Source organism: Haemorhous mexicanus, chromosome 1 (assembly GCF_027477595.1).
Source record: "Haemorhous mexicanus isolate bHaeMex1 chromosome 1, bHaeMex1.pri, whole genome shotgun sequence".
NCBI lineage: Eukaryota > Metazoa > Chordata > Aves > Passeriformes > Fringillidae > Haemorhous > Haemorhous mexicanus.
In genome coordinates, this window is record NC_082341.1 from 45,765,364 (window position 1) to 45,785,051 (window position 19,688).

A 19,688-nucleotide genomic window follows, 5' to 3' on the forward strand; every position below is an offset into this window, starting at 1 on the left:
GGCTCATTTCATTTTGTTTTATGCCAAACTAGAAAGAAACATTTAGTCATTCTTTCTCCATTGGTAATTTTACCATGTGTAGAAGTATAGAAGACAGTTGAGGGAGATCACATCCACTTCCATCTGGGGCATGCTGATAAGCTTATAGATAGAAAACATGAGTATATATATGTGTATGTGCTTATGAATGTTTGTGTTACATATACACAAGGGCAACATATACACATATACGTAAATATTTGTACACAACAACTTCCAAGCTGCACTGAATTTTTTAAGGAAATTCTACCATTTTCACTTCTCCATACAATAAGGATTAATTAATACTCATTAATTTTAAGACTTGCAGATATTTTCCTCCTTTTCCACTTCTCCTTCTGGAGCCAGCTGACAGACACCAAGACAAGCCAAGTGTGCAGGATGGTTTTACCCAGCACTCAAACTGTTTCCTGCTGATATCATTACAAAGTTCAAGTACAATCTAGTTGTTGGATAATTGCAGCGATGAAGTTGGTCCATTAGTATAAAAAGCTGTTTTAACAGTCATAGTGAACAGAAAATGTCCATCTTCCATCTATTTTAAATATGAGGGCCTGGCTCTTAATGAAAGAAAGGTCAACATATGACAAGTATTTAATTAATAAGTGCCTGTCTTGTTATTCCCTCTTGTCTGACGTGGTAGCACATACTTACGTAATAGAAAAAAGTTATTGTGAGAGGAGGTGGAGGAAGAGAGGTGCAGTGCCACTCTGTAAGGTGGCTGTCCAGATGGATGATCCTCTCCCCCACACAGAGGAGACGTACCAGCCTTCGCTAAGGGCTTTGAGCAGTTGGAATCACCTGCCTCTAGGCATACAGCTGACTTACCATCTGACATGACACACTTCAAGAAAGACAGAAGAACGAAAAGCCAGGTTTCCAAAACTTGTATTCCTAGCTGTAATAAGGAGACATAATATTCCCAGATGACAACCCAGAACTGTAGATAGTTTAATGACAATATGGTGTCACTGTGACCAGAGCCCATCAGCTCACAAGGATTGAGCTCTTACTCCCTGTAAATAACTGTAAATTCAAAATTTAAACCAGTCTTACAAAAAATTCTTTTGAGATGAAAAGCAAGAAATGTGCAGCTTTGAAAGCTGTGAAGGGGTAGTTTTGCTTGCCACTGCATATAACTAGTTCCAACCAACAGCAAAATTGTGCATTAGGAGATGGCCAAGATGAAAATACAGTACCACTTACTTTGCTTGAAAACTGAGCTGTTGATGAAAGGCAAAAAAGTAAAGGTGCATTGATTCTGATAACATGTCCCCAGCCACATGCACACACCTACTCACACACTTTTAGTCTGAAGCAGTATGAAGGCGCTCACTGCCACTGGTCTAACGCCTTCATGTGGAGCATGGAGGATGTGCATTTTGGGTTAAATGTACTCTTCTGTAAATAACACCATACACGTGCAGCATAAGACTCCCTCACAATAAGGCTCACCTAGGTCTTAAAAATTAGTCCAATGTTCCAGCTCCAGGCTCAGTGTACCAACATCAGCCTTCTAAAATAATGCTGGTAAATATGATTCCACTGAGTCTGGATCTTGCATGTTTTCAAAATTCTTCCATAACATTCAGTGTTTTTATGAATGGCACTGGGACAGGCATAGATATTTTCCAAACAGGCAGGAACATCCTGGTCACCAGGCACTAGATGGGACAGGCAGGTGTCTGACTTCTTACACAGCTGATCTCTTCTTCACTGACGATTTGTGTGAGTTCTTCTTCATTTTGACAAACAAGGAATAATAAATTTTGTGCTGGTTTGGATGACAAGAACCCACTCTGTTATCAAGGCCAGCCTTCAGCTAAAGTGGGCATCAAACAGTAATACCTATAATACAAGTAATACCTGCTATGAGTAACCAAAACTCACAATTTAAAGGCTAAGCTCCACTATGACCAGTCTTGCCCAAATCCATTCCTTTCTATCCCAAAAGTATAACTGCTTCTTCTACCTCTTTTAAGTGTTGATTCTTCTATTACCACCACACCAGAGTGCTTTTAAAATAAAATCCACTGCAAAAGTGAAGCTTCTCCTGATCTCTGATTCTTCTGGTCTCACTCAGAATTCTTTCCTTTGAGATATGGGCTCAGATAGTAGATAGAGTTTGAAAGGATTTTTCTTAAATTTAGTGTATGAATTTCTTGCTTTTTTATATTCTCAAGTGATATTCTTCACACCTCTGCAATCCAATCACCTGCATTTTTTATCTGACATTGTGTTTTAAAGCAAAATGACTAAATATGCATATATGTAAACAACAGCAAAATGAAACTCAGTAGCAAAAGCCACATTCAAGGAGTTAGATGGAAAAAAATAACCAAACAAATTCTTTAAGTACATGAAATGGGGCTGGGATTTGAAGTAGGTGATAAAAATCATTTTTTATTTGAAAGGCTGTGTTTAATCCTCTTTTTGTAGGAGGCTGGAAAAAATACTAGTCATGTTGTTGATGTAGGAGCATAAAAACAATGCCAGGAAGCACAAACATCAATTCTGGTAACTATCAGCCAAAGCAAAATTATACTTGTACGGAAATCTGGCAACCATGTCTACTTAAGTGACAGGCAAGTGGGGCACTTCTGCACATTTCCCGTACAGGAACTAATGAATTACCTATTTACCCAATCAGCTCCAGGCTTTATGTGGACTAACAAAAATGCTAACAAACACATTAGTGTACAGTCTAAAAAAAGAAATCAGGGGACTGTCAGCCTAATGAAAAATAGCTTATGATTATTAAAGTAAATACCAATATTTCTATATCAATTATTTTCCATAATGAAATGAGACTGAGAAAACGGACTAGGTTATGAAGCAAAACTCCAGGTGGGGAAGGTGGGGATCATGGGAGCAAGGGTTAGGTATCCTGTTTGGAAAAGTCTGAATCCTTTTAGGGCTTGTGTCCCTGCTTGCTCCCCACACTCTGCATGGGTTTCAGCCCAATAAAGAGAGACAAGTGAGCGGGTGGTGTCTCCAACCCTTGCCTGGGCTATCAAGGCATTGCTGGGTTTCACTTTCATTCATATGGTGTGCTGTGTAGCTCACAGCTTTGATTCATTAGTGCTACATGATCCTGCTCAGGAACCTGAGAGGTTCCCACTTCCAAAGGGATGGGACCTGATGCGAAGCAGCTGGCCATCCTTGCTTGCAAATTTAAACCTCTTTACTTTGTGTATGTAGTACTCTTCCCCTCATCAGGGGAAAACACCACAGAGCTTGGAGTGAGAAAAATTAGCAAAATAACGAGAGGATTATTTTATGTTGTCTTGAAAACTTTTTGAAATTCTAATTACTGCTTTGAATTTAGAATTATCATTTTTAAAATACCTTTCAATCTCTGGATTGTTGAAGTAAACATTAAACATTAAACACATTGACCTATATTTCCCACCCACTGCCATCAAGATTATAGTTGATTCAGTAGTTAGACCTTTGTCTTATTATCTTTTTAATCCATTCATTTCACTAAAACATTGCTTTCTCATTCAGACAATCTACTTATGTATGTGATTTGCTCGAAGCTGAGGATCATCTGTTTAGATTATTACTAAATTAATCTTAAATGATTCCTAGAAAGTTAGATATATGCTATACACCAAAGTAGACCTGCCACACCTGAGGAGCACTCAGGTTTGGGCCCATATGGAGCCTCTAGCTCTTCTCTGTTTACCATATTAACCAACAACCACTCAAATCTGTCCTGGGATTCTGATGAAATGGCAAGTATTGTACCAAGTCTTGGCTACAATGCCATTTTGCAAACACTATTTTAAAAAAAATTAACTGGAGAAAAATAAAACCCCGAATCATATAATATTTTTTTTTTTCTTCTGGAAGGACTTTACTGGTATTACTTTTATTGGGTGCTAACAAAAACAAGTCAAGCAGGTTTGCCACAGGTTTGAATTGGGTGTTACTTAGAACATGTAAAAGGTGACTTCTGTCAAGATACTACTGGAGACTTCCTCTGAGAATATACTGAAATTTTAATTTGTGTCACTTTCTGTTGATTTTATTGGAGCTTATTGTGCAATCTGGATTCTAGTAGTGAGGAAAGCAGCCAATATCAAAGAAAGCTAGAAAAGGTGATAAGATTTTCTGTAAACAGAAACTGAAATTAGGTGAGAAAAACCAAGACCAAACAGAAACATTCTGAGAAGGAAAGAAATACAAAGGTATTCTTCAAGGTATGATAATCCATGAAGGCCAAAGCCAATCCAGACATACGCTGTTATTTGGTATTTGGACATTTTTATTGCCTTATTTATGGTAGGAGTTACTTATCTATTAAGCACTGACTCTTTGGCAGCACCATTTCAAAAACACTGTTGAGACCCCATGTCAGCAGTACCTAGAAATGGCAATGAATAATTGTCCCAGGGTGTCAAGAAGACAACGAAAAGCACACAAAAGCTCTAAAATCTTATACTGGCTTTTTTTTCTGTGGTCTCACCCAGTCTGCTAACCTCTCTGAGATAATTTTCATCCATTCACTCAGACATGAATCGGGAGACTGCAGGGGTTAAGGGCAGTGTGAGGGGAAATCATCCTGTAAGTTGAAAACATGTCCCAGCTGGTCATGAGCTGTCATTTATTCTGGGGAAGGGACTCAGCCAGTGACTGCACTGTCTGCCCCCATACACAACAAAATGCTTCATCCTCCCTCAGTCCAGGAGCTCACACAGCAGCTCAGGGAGAAATTTGGGATGAAAGGCCTGTTAAAGCCAGATTACCATCACCTGCTGACAGGGAGATAACTGGAAAGCAAAATAAAATTATGCACAGAGTCATGGGGAAACTGTACTACTTTATCAGCAGGGTAACCATCAGAGCTGCTCTCTGTTCATTTTCGTGGTGAAAAGGTTATAATTTAAGCACACTTGACAGGTACACACAACCAAGTGGAAAGCTTTTATTCAGTAAATACTTATTTTTAGTCACATAAGAAGGTTGACTTTACAGTAGGCATTGCACTGCATAAACATAATGTGTTTGTTTAAGCTGTATTGAAGACACAACAGTGAAGAAAAAGGTCTAAAAGTGAAAAGAATCAACAGTTGCCAGCAGCAAAAGTGCACAAACATGGGGAAATAAAAAAAAAAATATATTTCTCATTCCTTGGAGTCTACTACAAGTAACTTGCAGTAATTAAAACCAACTCTGAACTCCACAGTGTTGACAACAGGATGAGATGTTGCTTTCCAGGCAGAGGTAGAATGAATTATGCTGTGCTAGATTGCCTTTATTGGCTTGTGCCATGTTGTCTAGGATGACCCTGTTGGAGCAGGGAGGTTAGATGACAGCCAGGGGCACACTGCACCAGAGCTGAGCTCATTCAAACACATGGAATTTCAGGACAAGAAAGAGAACTGCAGTGCTTTTGTTGCTCCCAGGTACCCATTTTGTGATCCTGCATTTCTGTGACTTCTGCTTTTTACTCTGACTAGTCAAAAAGACATCACAAAAGAAATCCCCAAACCGTTGTCTTTATTTCAGAATCTGCCAAAAAAAACCCCAAACAAATAAACAAAGAAACAAAAAACCCTGAAAGGTAAGTAAAATTATTGAAATTACTGAAATCTAGCCCTGACCCATACAGGGCATCTGTATATGCTGTGGAAGGGAGCAAAACTAACCATACAGAACAGGTCAAGTTGGAGGGGACCACAGCTGGTCGTCTGGTCCAACCTCCCTGCTCAAGCAGCACCATCCTTGAGCACAGGGCACAGGATTGAGTCCAGACGGTTCCCGAATATCTCAAATGAGGGAGACTCCCCAACCTCTCTGGGCAATCTGTGGAAGGGCACGGCCACTGCACAGCAAAGAAGTTCTTTCTCGTGTTCAGCTGGAACTTCCTGTGCAGCAGTTTCTACCTACATCAGTCGTCTTATGACAACTCTTGTCACACTGCTTGGCACCACCGAGAAGAATCTGGAAACATCCTCTTGGCACCTCCGCCTTAGATATTTATAAACATTAATGAGGGCCCCTCTCTTCTCAAGGCTGAGCAGGCTCTGTGCATTTTCTACAGAGCTGGATCCCAGGTAATTAATTTTTAAAAAATAATTATATTTGTTAATTACTTTTGTTCTACCGTTCCACGTCACGTTCGGGTGAGGAGGAAACTCCTCCCGCTCCCTCCCTGCGCGGAGCTCCCGCCCCGTCGGGCGGTGCCAAGGGCGGAGGCGGCGCCTCGCTCCGACACCGACACGCCAAGATGGCGGCGCCCGCGGCCCGGCGGGGGAGTTGAGGGAGGGCGCGCGCAGGTAACGGTCCCCCCGCCCGGCTCCGCCTCACGCCCCCCGCCCGCCGGAGCCGCGCTAATCCCGCTGCCCGCCGCTTCCCAAAGCCTGCTCCTTTGGGCTCCTTGCCCATGCGCAGCCGGCTTTCCCGGCAGTCCTCTACCCACGGAGCTCCCCCCTCCTCCAGCCTCCCTCTGTCACCGCTCCCCCGTTCGCTCTGTCCCGCCCTGGAGCCGCCTGTTTCCCGTGCAGGCTTCTCTGGCGGCGGGACACCCCACACCCCCCGGGGCTGAGTGGAATGTGCTGGGCCTCGTCAGGCAGTTTCCAGGGCTTCAATTCAGTCTCCCGCTTACTTACTGCATCTTTCCAAACGTTTTCTGTGTCAGGGAGGTTTACATTGGGTATTAGGAACAGGTTCTTATCCCAGAAGGTGATTGGGCGCTGAGCAGGCTCCCCCGGGAAGTGGTCACGGCCCCAAGCCTGACACAGTTCAAAAAGTGCTTGGACAATGCTCCTGAGCACATGATGTGACTCTTGGAGTGTCCCCTCTGTAGGGTCAGGAGTTGGAGTCAGCTATCCTTGTGCATCCCTTGTAGCTCAGGACATTCTGTGATTTATTTCTCTGTCAGACCAGCCCCTTCCTCCTTGCTTGGCACACCTGCCTGAATAAGTCAGTTTTTGGCTCATAACCTGCTCCTTGAAAGACTCACACAGCACTGGGCTGGAGTATCCTTAAGTGGGGCAGGGAGAGGCACTGTCCTTGACCTATTTCCATGCACACTAGCCTGGAAAGGAAAAACAGCTTAGTGCTGTGTCATTTGGACTTGATTATCCTCTGTACCATGCATCCTGGCTTGCCCCAACACATGGCTGGCTGACCATTGCATCTTGTGCATGATGGTACCTGGCAGCAGGAAGGACACTGCAGTTCTCTTTCTCATCCTGAAATTCCTTGTGTTTGAATGAGCTTAGCACTAGTGCTGTGTGCCCTTGGCTGTGGCTGTTTTCTCACTGCCACCCACTGCTCTGACCCCTGCTTGGGTGACCTGTAGGGCCTAAGGTCACCCAAATGTGCCCTCTCAGGCATGACATTGGCTGGTGGGCGTCCTTGAGCTCTGCGCAGGCATGGTGTCTGTGTTCTTTCTGTCTCAGGATCACAGAATCAATTAAGTTGGAAAAGACCTCTGAGATCATGGAGTCCAAGCCATGACCAAACACCACCCTGTCAACCAGACCTTGGCACTGAGTGTCGTGTCCAGTCTTTCCTTAAACACCTCCAGGGATGGTGACTCCACCACCTCCCTGTACAGCCCATTCCAGTATCTAATCACCTCTTCTAGGAAGAAATTCTTCCTAACGACCAGCATAAACCTCCCCACGTGCAGCTTGAGACTGTGTCCTCTAATCCACTAGTCTCCCTTCATGTGTAGCTCCTGGGCTTTAAAATACTTGCTTTGTAAATCAGCAGTGCTGAAATTGGCTTGCACAAGGAAGCGCTCCTTTCTGTTGTAAAATCAATCAATAGAAATAAGACATAAGTAATAAGGAAATAATTAGTAAAAATAAGAAAAAAACTTTGAAGTACTGAAATGCTAATTTTGAGATGAGTGTGATGCTATGGAGGGGGGGAAGTTGGAGTCTCCTGAATGACTCATGTGTGCCTGCTCTGGGAATTCTGAGTACAGTCCTGGATTTGTTTTTATTAAAAAGGAGAGAGGTTATGGAGGGTAGCAACAAGAAATCCAAAGCACTGATGTGACATAAGTGAAAAAGTGTTTATAAGACCCTGCTTGATAAGTAAGAGAGAAAAGGAGCAATTCTATAGGTAGGTAATGAGACAGGCAGTGAGGGTTTGTGTGTACATCTGTGGTGAATGTTAAAGGAAGCATAGCTCCCACTAGCTTGCTGGGGATCTAATTTTGGTGCTATAGCAATTATTTCTACTGATAATGTTTCTACCTTATGGGAAATGCATAAGTAAAATCTTTTCTTATACAGAGTTTCTCTACACTGAGATTTTACTGATGTAACTCTGCAAGGAAAATTCTGAACTGACTGAAACAGCTAGTTTGGTACAAGTGTATTGGGCAAAATTAAAAAGAAGAAAACAACACCAAAGCACAAAAACCAACCATAGAGGATAGAAAATATAGATGTAAAAATGCCATTCAAAACAAAAAGGCAGTCAAGATGAGGAGGAAATCTCAGAGTAGAGGTACTTTTAATGCCATATTTCCTACTGTAGGAAGTAAAATCAGCAAATATCTTGTTGAGACTGATCCCAAATATGGGATCTGTTCAATCTTTCTCCCATTCAAGTAGCTTTAGAAGACTCTCTCTAAAGCATTTGAGGAGTTAACCAGATTTTTAGTTGAAAAAGAAAGCCTTAGCAAAATAGTTGGTTTAGAATATCTGGTTGAAATCTACTAATTATAGTCATCCTCCCCCATCTCTTTTCAGTGATGACAAATTCAGTATTTTTACAGTATAATTTCATCCAACTTCCTTTTCTCTCTGTTTCATTCTGAATTTTTACTAACAGCCTGTTAGCCATATTCTATTCAGGCAATAGAGCTTCTGGAACCTTCAATTGACTGATTATGCCTTTATGGGAGACTGAATGCAAGAATTTTATTTTATTAGATAAGACATCTAACACAATGGTTTTGTTCTCTGTGAGGCCACAGTTAGTTCTCTTGACTAAAAAATACATACTTTTATAATTCAGACATGAAAATAAAATGCAAGTTCCGTGAAAAGCAGCTGAGTAGCCTAAGTCAAGCTAAAATAATTTAATAGCTACTGCTTTGCAGTATAATCATAATAATCATTGAGTTCTTGTTATGTATTGTGGCATGAAATACATATTTTTGTCTTTTCAGGTACCATAACCTTAAGAATGCAGTCAGTTTTTCAAAGAGTTGGCCCATGTTCCTCCTGTTTGAAGAGACAACTAAATGGCTTCCTTGGATTAATTAAATGGCAGAGAAGACTGGTTCCTGCTTGTGTGAGAACAATTTACAGTGAGACGGGGAAATGGGAAAAAAACTATGGGTTGGAGACAAGGAAACGAGTTGAAAATTGGTGGTTCCCAAGAATAAAGGATCAGTTCTGCAGAATTTCAGAAACTGATGTAAGCATTATGGGAAATGTGGAGATAACATGCTTATATTTTTGTTTTCTTAGAATGAAATTAATTGAAACTTGCTTAGTACAGATGGCTTATAATGATTAGATGTGCATTATATTTCGGGGGAAAATACTTTCATGTAGATTATTAAAAACCATTAATGAAATAAGTAAACAAAAATAATTTCAAAAATCCTGAGGAAAAATACAGTAATAGGCAAAGTATAAACTTGTACATTTAGGAAGGGTAAGAATTGATTTAAGTAATCAATTCTTTCTTTGCATATTATACAATATTTGGCACTTAATTATTTAAAGTATGAAAAGAAACATCTAAGCCTAACTTTTGTAAACAATTTTCTCAAGGTTCTGTTTCCCATGTTATGACAAATCTATTACACTACACCCTGTGACTCACTAAAATCTGTGTTAAGGGAAGAAGATTTTTTAATATTTTCTGGTTTACTGTCTCATAGGAATAGTAAGTGACTTGAAGAAAAAAAAAAGTTTTCCCATGCAATAAAAGATCTTGAAAGCAGCTGTATTGCAGTGTCTGACTCTTTTTACCTTCACAATTATTCTGTCACAACAGATAAAAAACACTTCTGTGTCTCTTGATGTTTTTTTGTTCATCTCTAATATTTGCCTTTTCTCTGACAAAAAAAAAAATAATTCTTTCAAAATGTTGAAGAGAGAAAAGAGCTTGCTTTTTCTGGGGAAGAAAACTGAAATGAAATGGTGTGCATGTATACCTGTAGCAGGGAAAGCATTCATTTAGACTTGTGCCTTTTATATACGTATTTACATAGGAGTCATATGTAGCATACGTATGCTAAGTTATAAATTGTATTTTTAATGATATTTTTGTCTTATCCTTACAGTTGAAGTAGATTTAATAACATATTAAGAGGCAAATAGTGTGTAGTGCTGCTGTGAAGTACTCAGATTATTTCTGATTTTGCTGTGATAGAACAAAAGTGATAAAGAAATATTATTTGACAAATGCTAATAGAGTTTTACTCAGAACAGTAAAAGCTGACCCTCCTGCCTGTAATTTTTTATTATTAACAAGAAAAATAATATAAGAACTTAGCAAGTATCAGTGGCACTTGATACTATCAATGTATCAGTGATGAATTCAGTGGTAATCAAGATGTTAGGAATAATTGATGTGCTAGAGGATTTGTGATTTCTTTGTAACTTTTGTCATTTTAATTAAACCTAAGTAAATCAAATTTTTCTTTTCATTATGGAAAATCTTATTTGTAAAATGTGTTTGGATCTGAGCATACATAGTGAAACTGAACAATTTCCCTTTAGCAGATGTTCATGCAATTGCAAATGATGCAGTCTCTCTGGGAGTTAATGCAGTTCAGATGATGAAAAACAACTGGCCAGGAGTGAGCTCTCTATTTGTTGTAGATACAAAGTAAAACTTTAATTATTTGAACTGTTATAAGAGTAATTTAATTTGCTATGTTTTCATGTTTTTGTTGGGGCAGACTAAGAGCACATTGATAATCAGTTGCAGATGCTACAGTGGTAGTGGTGCTTTGTTAAGCTCTAGTTCTGTCAATATAGCTTTTTTTGAGTAAAAGTGAATTAATTTTCATGACATTTAATTGCCATAGAAATATCTGTATAAATTGATGAGATGGCGGCAAAGTCTGGTAAAACACCTCCATTTACGGTCCCAAAGAATTTGATCCAATGAACTTTGTCAGTGCTCACTTGGATCAGTTCCAGCAGAACCGTGTTTGTGGTGTTGTGTAGTAGTTTATAATGTGCACATGTATTTGTTCAAGTGAAATGCTAACTCATATAGTTACTAGTTTCTACAAATTTCTTTCTAGAAATCAAGACCAAAATTTTATGTGCTTTCTATGTTCCCATATCCTTCCGGGAAGCTTCACATGGGCCATGTTCGTGTCTACACCATCAGTGATGCAGTTGCTCGGTTCCAGAAAATGAGAGGGATGCAGGTAAGAATAGATCAGTGGTAGGACTGGGTTGGGGTTTTTTATATTTTAATATCATAATTGATCAAGAAATTAGTATTTTCCAAAATCCATGAAAGTGGAGTATGTGCTACATGTGTGTAGATAATGACCCGTGAAGCTTTGAATATTGAAATTTGAGAGTTTTATTAAAGCCAGTGGTGCTGTATGAGGTGCCTGAATCTACTGATGTGTGGCACAGTGTCACTGAGACCTCTGGGCCCCACAGTTTCTGTGAGAGGAGGCTGACAACCCTCCTGTCAGCTGGGTGGGACCAGGGGGGAGGAAAAGATGTACCTGGCAAGAGAAAATAGATACCACCAAAATCAACTGCTTTCACCTCTTCTGCTCCTGAGAACCAGTTCATGTCACTTGTCAGACACAGAGGTACAGCCTCTGTGCCTGCTGGGAGAGAAACCTCTCTTTTTTTTTTGTGACTGCTGCAAGTCAGACGAAGAGAATCATGCCACATCATGTGTGTGTAGCTGAAAGTTTCTGTTCTGTAGCATCTGACCCCTTGGCTTGCCCATTTCAGCTTTGCTCATATATATGAAATGTCTTCTGAAGGTGCAGGCCTATGAGGTAGGCTAAGTCTAACTTTCTTGCTACATCTGCAAGGAGAAATCCCATTTTCCACATTTCTGTGTTTCCCAGTCTCCCCCACGCCTGCCATACTTTCTTCTCACTCCCTTCTGTCTCTCCATTAGGTTGAAGGGGTAGCTGAGAGCCTTGTCCCTGCAATCTGCAGTGGGATCTTGGCTGCCATTCTGCAGTAAAGGCTGTCAAGGTAAAATTTGAAGGCTGTAAGGAAGGTGTAGGAGAACTGTGGCCTGAGTGACAGCCATATTACTGAGGAAAGACATTTGGTAGAAGGAAAATGTGAAGAAGCTGGGAAAACAGTAGGAATGAGGAATATGGAAAGAGAAGGGAACAAAAAGAGAGAGTTAGTATAGGCAAGGATCTAGGATGACAGCAAGGAGTCTCTATTGTACAAGAGAGAAGGAGCAGCTCAAGAATATAGGTATCAACCTCAAAAGAGTACAAAGAAGATGAAATTGAGAACGAATTGTTAGTTGCTGGTTGTGGTACTAATTACAATTTCCTTGCTACGAGTGCTGAAGAAGTGTAGCATTTCCTGGGATTTATCACCATCCCTAACACTCTGATAGGTATTGTCACTGCATTATTCAGTGTGCTGCCTTTCCAAATTCTATGTGTTTTTTGCCAGTGATGAACATACCATGCACTGAATACTTGCTGCTGCTTTACAGATATGCATTCCTAGACATTCAAAATTGCAGGAAAAAGAAATAAATGCCTTACACTTTAAATGAGAAGAAACCCCAATGCTTGTTATAACACTTACCTTTCCTGATTCCTCTGAATAACCCGAACTTGGATCTCACTAAAAAAATTGAGTTAACAGGGCATTTGAAGGGATGCTTGATTTTTGCTTGATGTTAAGACTATTCATGAAATGTCATTTCAGGATGTAGCCATCTCTTATCAGTAGCAGGGAAGGTAGCCTGTAAATTGCTGTTCAGAAAGATGAAAACTTCCTTCTTCTTGTACTTGTGAAAATAAAGTGAAAATAATTATCTACATCCAATAGCATGCTCTAGTTCTAAATTTTTGAATACAAGATAAGTAAGCACCTTTAATAGAAACATTTGGAGAAAAGTAAAAAGATAATATAATTCCAATGAAATGCAAGAGCCACCATGCAAACAAGTTTTTATTTCCACATTTGCCTATATTTTTTCTAGAAAATTTTTTCCAGACTTTTCAAGTTTTTACGTCTTGCATTTCAGCATATTTTTATATTTCATGTAAAAATTACTTTGAAGAATTGCCTGTAGAACATGCTGGATTTCTAAAAATACTTGTATCTTCTGTTATGTTAACCAGTTTGAACATCTATTTTTGACTAAAGGTGGGCAGCCAAAGAATTTAATTTCATTTACGATTAAGAGACATTAAAAATCTCTCAGATGATTTTCTGGGTATGTCAGATTAATAGACATTGTGTTATTGATGTGCATTAACTTGCTGGAACTTACATTTACCTTAAAGAACTTTTCCTTTATTACCCATGCTAATTTCTCCATCACTTAGAATTAGAGTCTGTATAATTGATTTTTTCTTTGCAATTAATTTATCAGCCTCTAAAACTTCTCTCTGCCTTTTTCATGGTTGTACAGTCTGTCAAAGGTTATTATGATGTTTAAGATACTGTGATGATTGTAGGCTAAGACGTGGTTATATCATAAAACTTAATATAGTCCCTAGAAAAATAAATTTGTCCTTGTATTCAAGGAATTACTGTAACTCTTCAGTATATATAAAGAAAGAATGCTTTAGAAACAGAACTGTTAGTATGCATGATTTTGAAGTTATTCTATTGATCTTCTATTTCATTCTCAAAATTCAGCTTTAATATTGCATGTTTGAAAGCCTAGGTACTGCTAATTTTTCTCCAATAAAAATTCTGAGTAGAAGTGAATCAGTTTCAGGCATTCAGTGCAAGGTTAGGGTAAGATTTTTGAGCGTCAATATTGTTTAAACTTTGCATCCATCATTTTCAAATTAAAAGAAAAGTGTAAGGCAATGAGAAATGATGGGCTGTTACAATGAAAATTACAGACAAAGCCATTCAGATTTACAGTTCCCAGGGAAGGCTTCAGACTATAATGTATATTTGTTATTTAATAAACAGTGAGGGGAAATGTCTATCATGTGTATGTAGTTGACAAGAATATATGAGAGAGTAAGAGATTAATTTATATTGAACAAGGTGGAGGTATTTTTCATAAAGAATGCCTTAATGAGAAAGCAGTAAATTAGTTACATATTGATTTTATCTGAGCAGGCAAAAATTGGCCTATACTTTGTAATATTTCAGTGAGGATAGGCTGGAATACATTTGCCAAGGGATTAGAAGTCCTTTAGACCTTCTTTTGAATGCAGTTGTGTAATTTCTTCATATTGGAAATATTTTGAAATTTTAACTTGGAAAGTTTTTAATTATTTGGATTCTGTTGTGGTTTTGGTTTTTCTAAAATGTAACAGTATTCAATTTTTTTTCCACTCCATAAGTTCTGATTTTGTTTCAGTTAAAATATTCTAGAGAGGTAATGCACATTGACCTCTACAGATGTTTCCCAAAAACCTACAGGTGCAGTACACTGCACCAGCACTTTAAGTGTGAAAATAAATATCTGTTGCTCTTTTCCCCACCTTGTTTCTGAAAGAAATACTGCTTCAATATAAAACTGTAGATGAAAGCATTGTAAAGTATTGTCCTGTTCCAGCACTCACTCCTCAAGGACCTGTAGGCAGTGCATGGGAAGCAAGCTGTCATGCACTTGGATTGGGTTGCTGGATAAATGATTCGTAGAGTGCATGTGTTTTAAGATAACTTGTTTACACTTTGATTACTGAAGATGAAGTTTGAAGTCTCTGCCTGGGAAATATAAGCCATATAGGTTGCTTAGCATGACTGCACTGAGCTGGTCTTTCCAGAGTGTGTTAAGGGTGACATGTTTCTTGAAGTGCAGTTAAAACAGTTTTTATGTATGGAGAGTTCTACATCTTATTACAAACGTGTTTATTATAAAATGCTATGAAAAAGTAATGTATATATTTTAATTTACAAATTTATAGTTATTAATAAATCAGTCCAGAACTACGATGTATAGTTTCTGGTTGTGTTTACTCTGTGAATTTACATGCATGTTGTGAATGCAAATGTGGGAGTTTTGTAAGAAGTGATTTCCTATTCATTATTTGAGATTGGTGTGTAGAAATGATAGAGATATTCATGGTGATTTTCACTATGGCAGATTTCCAGTGTGCTATTGCTCTGGGAAAAAGTATTTACCCTTTATCATGCTATCATTAATATGTCTTTGATAAATTCCAAAGTGGATAATTTGTGCCTCTCAGAGGACTGAGAGTGATCAGTAAACAGAGTGATTCAGTTCAATAGTTCTTGTGATATCTTCATAATGAAACTGGTACCAAAGCCAGGCAGTCACATGTGAGAGTTGTACAGAACTGAGAATAGTTATTTCTGTAATCAAATCAGGGTGAAATTCCTGCATGCTAGAATCACACTATACTAATTATTTCTTAATTTATACTTAAACTGGGATGGATGGGATTAGAATATAGTCAGTGATATTTCTGCAATACCCCTAAATTACTTGAAGAGCGTTTTCTTTTTATCCATAACATATCTTCTTTTTAATTGGATGTACTTTCATTAATTATTTTCCCTTTCAGCAGTGAATCTTAATACTCTTGAAATTGCAAAAGTGAATGGTATTGAAGCCAGACAGGCAAGTTTAATTAAAACTCTATAATTAATCATCAGTAGGATGAATTATTTCAATACAGATCCGTTTTCTGATCATCACTAGATGCTATTCTCCACTTTTTTTTTTTTTTTTGGTGAGGCTTTTGTGTCCTTTTGTCAGGTTATTTCATGTGGTATAAATCAAGTAGCAAATATTACAAGTATTGTGTGGGAATTGAATCTTATTTAATTTCAGTTTTCCTACAACCTGTACTGAAGGTGTTAATGAGCTCACTCTATTTAGTTTTGAAAGAAAAAGAGAAAATGAGATATAATTTTAAATATAATTATGTTAGACAAGAATGTGTGAGATTAAGGAGGCAAAAGATAACTTTGTTCTCAAAATGTGTGTGGTACTCTGTGGATGTTGAGTAATTTCTTGTATCTTATATTCTATGAGAATAAAAATAAATGGGCATTTTATGTTTTGACAGAAGTCTGTATGGTTTGATTATTAGAGAGTACCTTCTCTAATATGCAGCACTGTGTTGCAGAGAAGCATCGAAATAGTCCTTTTTAGAATGTACACACTGGTCAAAAATTCCTTATTTTTATCTTTTTTCAGGTGTGCCTTATTTGCTTGGGGGAGTTGTCTGTCTGTTTGTTTGTTTGTTTGTTTGATGGTAATTTTTACCTGTTGTGCACTGATGTCTATTACCTGTAGTGGTTAAAAGAGGATTTAGGCTTCACACAAGGGGAGGTCTTGTATTTAAAGTGTGCTGTAATACACCAGTTTACATCAGATTTTCAACAAGTTCAGTCCACTGTGGGCAGCCAATGGAAGGAGCAGCCATCCTTTCCTTTCCCCTCTCCAACTGCAAGTCCTTGCTGTCTCATGTGTCTGATTGCACAATTGCAAGATCCGTGATGGAGCTAGGGGTGTTTTCTGGCAGCTGGAACTTGTAATCATGAATCGCCTGTTTTGCCAGCCTTTTTTGGTTAGTTCATGTCAAGTGTGTCATGGGGCTGCAAGTAGGGATAGGAATGTAGACTTTGCTGTATCAATTCAAACCACTGATTTGTCAGCAAGCCTCTTAATTTTCATTTCTGGTCATCTTCTTTTATTACACTTTCTCTGAATTAAATATATTTATTTGCAGGCCTTTCTGACACTGAGTCTGCCATCTTTCTTGAAATTTAGAATGCATTGATCTGAGTGTAAGAACAGTATGTCAGCTCCCTGGTCATAGTTCTGAGACATACTGGGTACATCAGGAGAGCAAACATGTTCTTTGTGTCCTTACAAAGACCGAGAAAAATTCACTGAGTCACCAGCCCTGGTTATGCTGATGGAGGCTTAGAGCTGAGTGTTATGAGATCATTGTCAGCTCTGTGTTAAATAGTACACTGATCTCACCTACTGATGTCAGTGTGATGAGCTGATTGTTACAGCAGTGAACAGATGAGAATGCTCTGTGAGGAAGAGCTGAGATCTCAGCATTGAATCCAGGGAGTTTCTGTGTCTTCCTCCCCTTGGTCCCACAGAAGATGAAGAGCTCTAGCCACCACTAACAACAGATATTTGACCATGCTGTGGAATGATTCTTAAAAATGCTTCAAGCCAGAGTCTTTGGGGTCTAAAATGTTTCAAGATGCAACTGGTTTTATTTTTAATAACTTGTTCTTTAAAAGCTCATTCAGTGTGGTAGTTACTGAGCACTTTTTTCCCCTCACTATTTAATCACTTCCTTGTAGTGTTTTATACCTGTGCAAACCGTGTTAAGTGGTAGAAAATGCCGGTGTTTCATAGTTGATCCTGCATGGTCTTGTGAACTTCTGAGGATCTGAAGTTATGCCATGTGTGTTCAAGACTAACCTGGGAGTTTTCAGCATGAGGAGTTCACCTGTCCACTTCATTGTGAGGATAAACACAGAGCTGCCTTTGGTGATAGCACTGCCTTCTGCCATTGTAAAATGGCTGAAACTACAGCCTGCCTTCTTTCAGCCGGTGTAGGTACCCTTAGGCTCATGCAGCCTGCTGTTTAACAAGATACAGTCATTATTTGTTTTTCTTTCTCCTTGAGGCTTAGAGAAAATATTCTATACCTAGAGAAGTGATGTTTGGAAGAATAGTCACTGCAGTGAGCAGAGTGGGTCCCTCAGTTGCATAAAGTTTAGAGGTTGCTGCTGAAAGCAGTCAAGTCAGCATTCAAGAAGGTGGATGGCTTGTTTTTCTTCTGCTCATCTTGCTGCTAGAGAGAGCAGCCATGTTTGCTGCTAGTTAGACCAGTGACCAACCCATCAGAGAGCTACAAGGAATAACTCTTTGGTCTTCAGAACTGCTTTCTATTTTTTTCTTCATATTTTTAATTTGTTTTGAACAGTCAAACTGTTCCTTTTTCCTTTGTGCCAACTTTTGACATGTCAGTTGCATATTTTCTTCTCCTCTTCCATTTCTCTTCAGATTTTTATGTTGAATAACTAAAGTTAAGATACAATGTCAAATGCTGCATGGAGACTGTGGCATTTTTGCTACAGATAACAGCCAGAAGGAGCTGACCTGTTGTTTAGACAAATGCATTTCACAAATCTTTCACATCCATTCATGGTAGAAAAGTAAAAGAGACAATAAACTTGAAATCATTTTCTAAACCACTGTGCATGTTACATTCATCTCTATAGCAACTCTATAAATAGATCTATCCTGGAGGCTAATTTGAGGATATTTTTAATGTCTCTTTAAATTCAGTTTTCTGATTGAAACTTGAATTAGCATACTTCTTCAGACCTTTAGCTTGAGGCATGCTATTGGTCGTTAAATTGAACTTTTGAATGTGAAGAGTGAATATGGTATTTTTGATAAATGTTAGAATTTGGAAGATCTGTAAGCACAGGTTGCTTCTTCAAGTGCTGATGGTACAGTGTTAAAATGTCTGCACATGAGCTGTCTGGAGCACCCATCAGCCCTTTTAAGAAGTCTGTAGCTGGTAGTGAAGTTGCTTTTCAAACATCCTTTTGCTCAGGAGCATGAGAAATGAGATTGTGCCTTGCGTTTGGCTGCCTGTCTGTATCCAAGAGATCATCAGAAGCCAAATTTTACAAAAATGAACCAAGAGTGATTCTTTCTAATCTCACTTAAAGTGCATCAACTTGTAGTAAGACAAGGTATTTGTAAGAATGTAAAGGCAGGACATTAGTCTAGGGCATTTAAATAGAGAAAACATGTATTACACATGGAAAAAAAAAAGTGCTTTTTTCCATCACATCTGTCCAGAGATAGGTTGTCAGCAATACTAGTGGTCAAAAAGAACTGAGCTGCATAAATTATTATTTTAAGATTTCCATTAAAAATTCTGTTGGTATTTATAGCTTATGCAAAGCATACCAATAGTTTTGATTGGTGGGTGGATGGTCAGGGAGGGGAAGGGCTGGGCAGAGGTGTGCTTCAGTGGTGTGTTAAGAAGTGGTTTAGGCTCCAACTGACATTTTCCCCCTCTATATGTGAGGAAATAGGCAATTAAGACTCATAATTTCTGATCCCATGGTGTGAGGAGCAATAGTTTGTCTGATAGGGAGAGTTTGTAACACGGAATAGCATTCCAATTTCTGTTAGATTTAGACACCAAAAATGTGCTATGCATGGGCCCTTATTGGGCTGGCTTGGATCATGGATGATTGCAGGTTAATACCTTTGGTTTTGTTGCTGCACCAGTAGAGTAATGATAGACAGCAGGTTTAGTTTTAGATCAGTACTGAAAATGAGAATGCTGAAGAGTCACATCTATTAAATCCTGTTGCTTTTACACTGTGTTGGTGCCTAGGACATCTTTATAAACATGTCCATAAAATATTTTTTATGAAATATTACATTAAGTCAGAAGATTGAAAGTGGTGGCAAAGAAGAATAAAAATAATTCAAAGCAGTGACAAAAGTACCTCTTATGCTTCAAAAATGAGGGGATT

At 38.7% G+C, this 19,688-nt stretch overlaps 1 protein-coding gene across 2 annotated transcripts in view; it reads left to right on the forward strand.

Annotated features, from left to right (window-relative positions):
- The first annotated feature begins 5,979 nt into the window (after positions 1-5,979).
- The window catches only part of LARS2 (leucyl-tRNA synthetase 2, mitochondrial), an 84,321-nt gene continuing 70,612 nt past the window's right edge, over positions 5,980-19,688 (forward strand). The window contains exons 1-3 of one of the 2 annotated variants that reach the window (XM_059848283.1): positions 5,980-6,104; positions 9,185-9,435; positions 11,285-11,413. In XM_059848283.1, the coding sequence (XP_059704266.1) occupies positions 9,202-9,435; positions 11,285-11,413 (363 nt within the window). In that variant the 5' untranslated portion in view covers positions 5,980-6,104; positions 9,185-9,201. Of the gene's footprint in view, positions 6,105-6,222; positions 6,327-9,184; positions 9,436-11,284; positions 11,414-19,688 lie in introns of those variants that run through there. The other variant, XM_059848292.1, reaches the window with a different exon arrangement.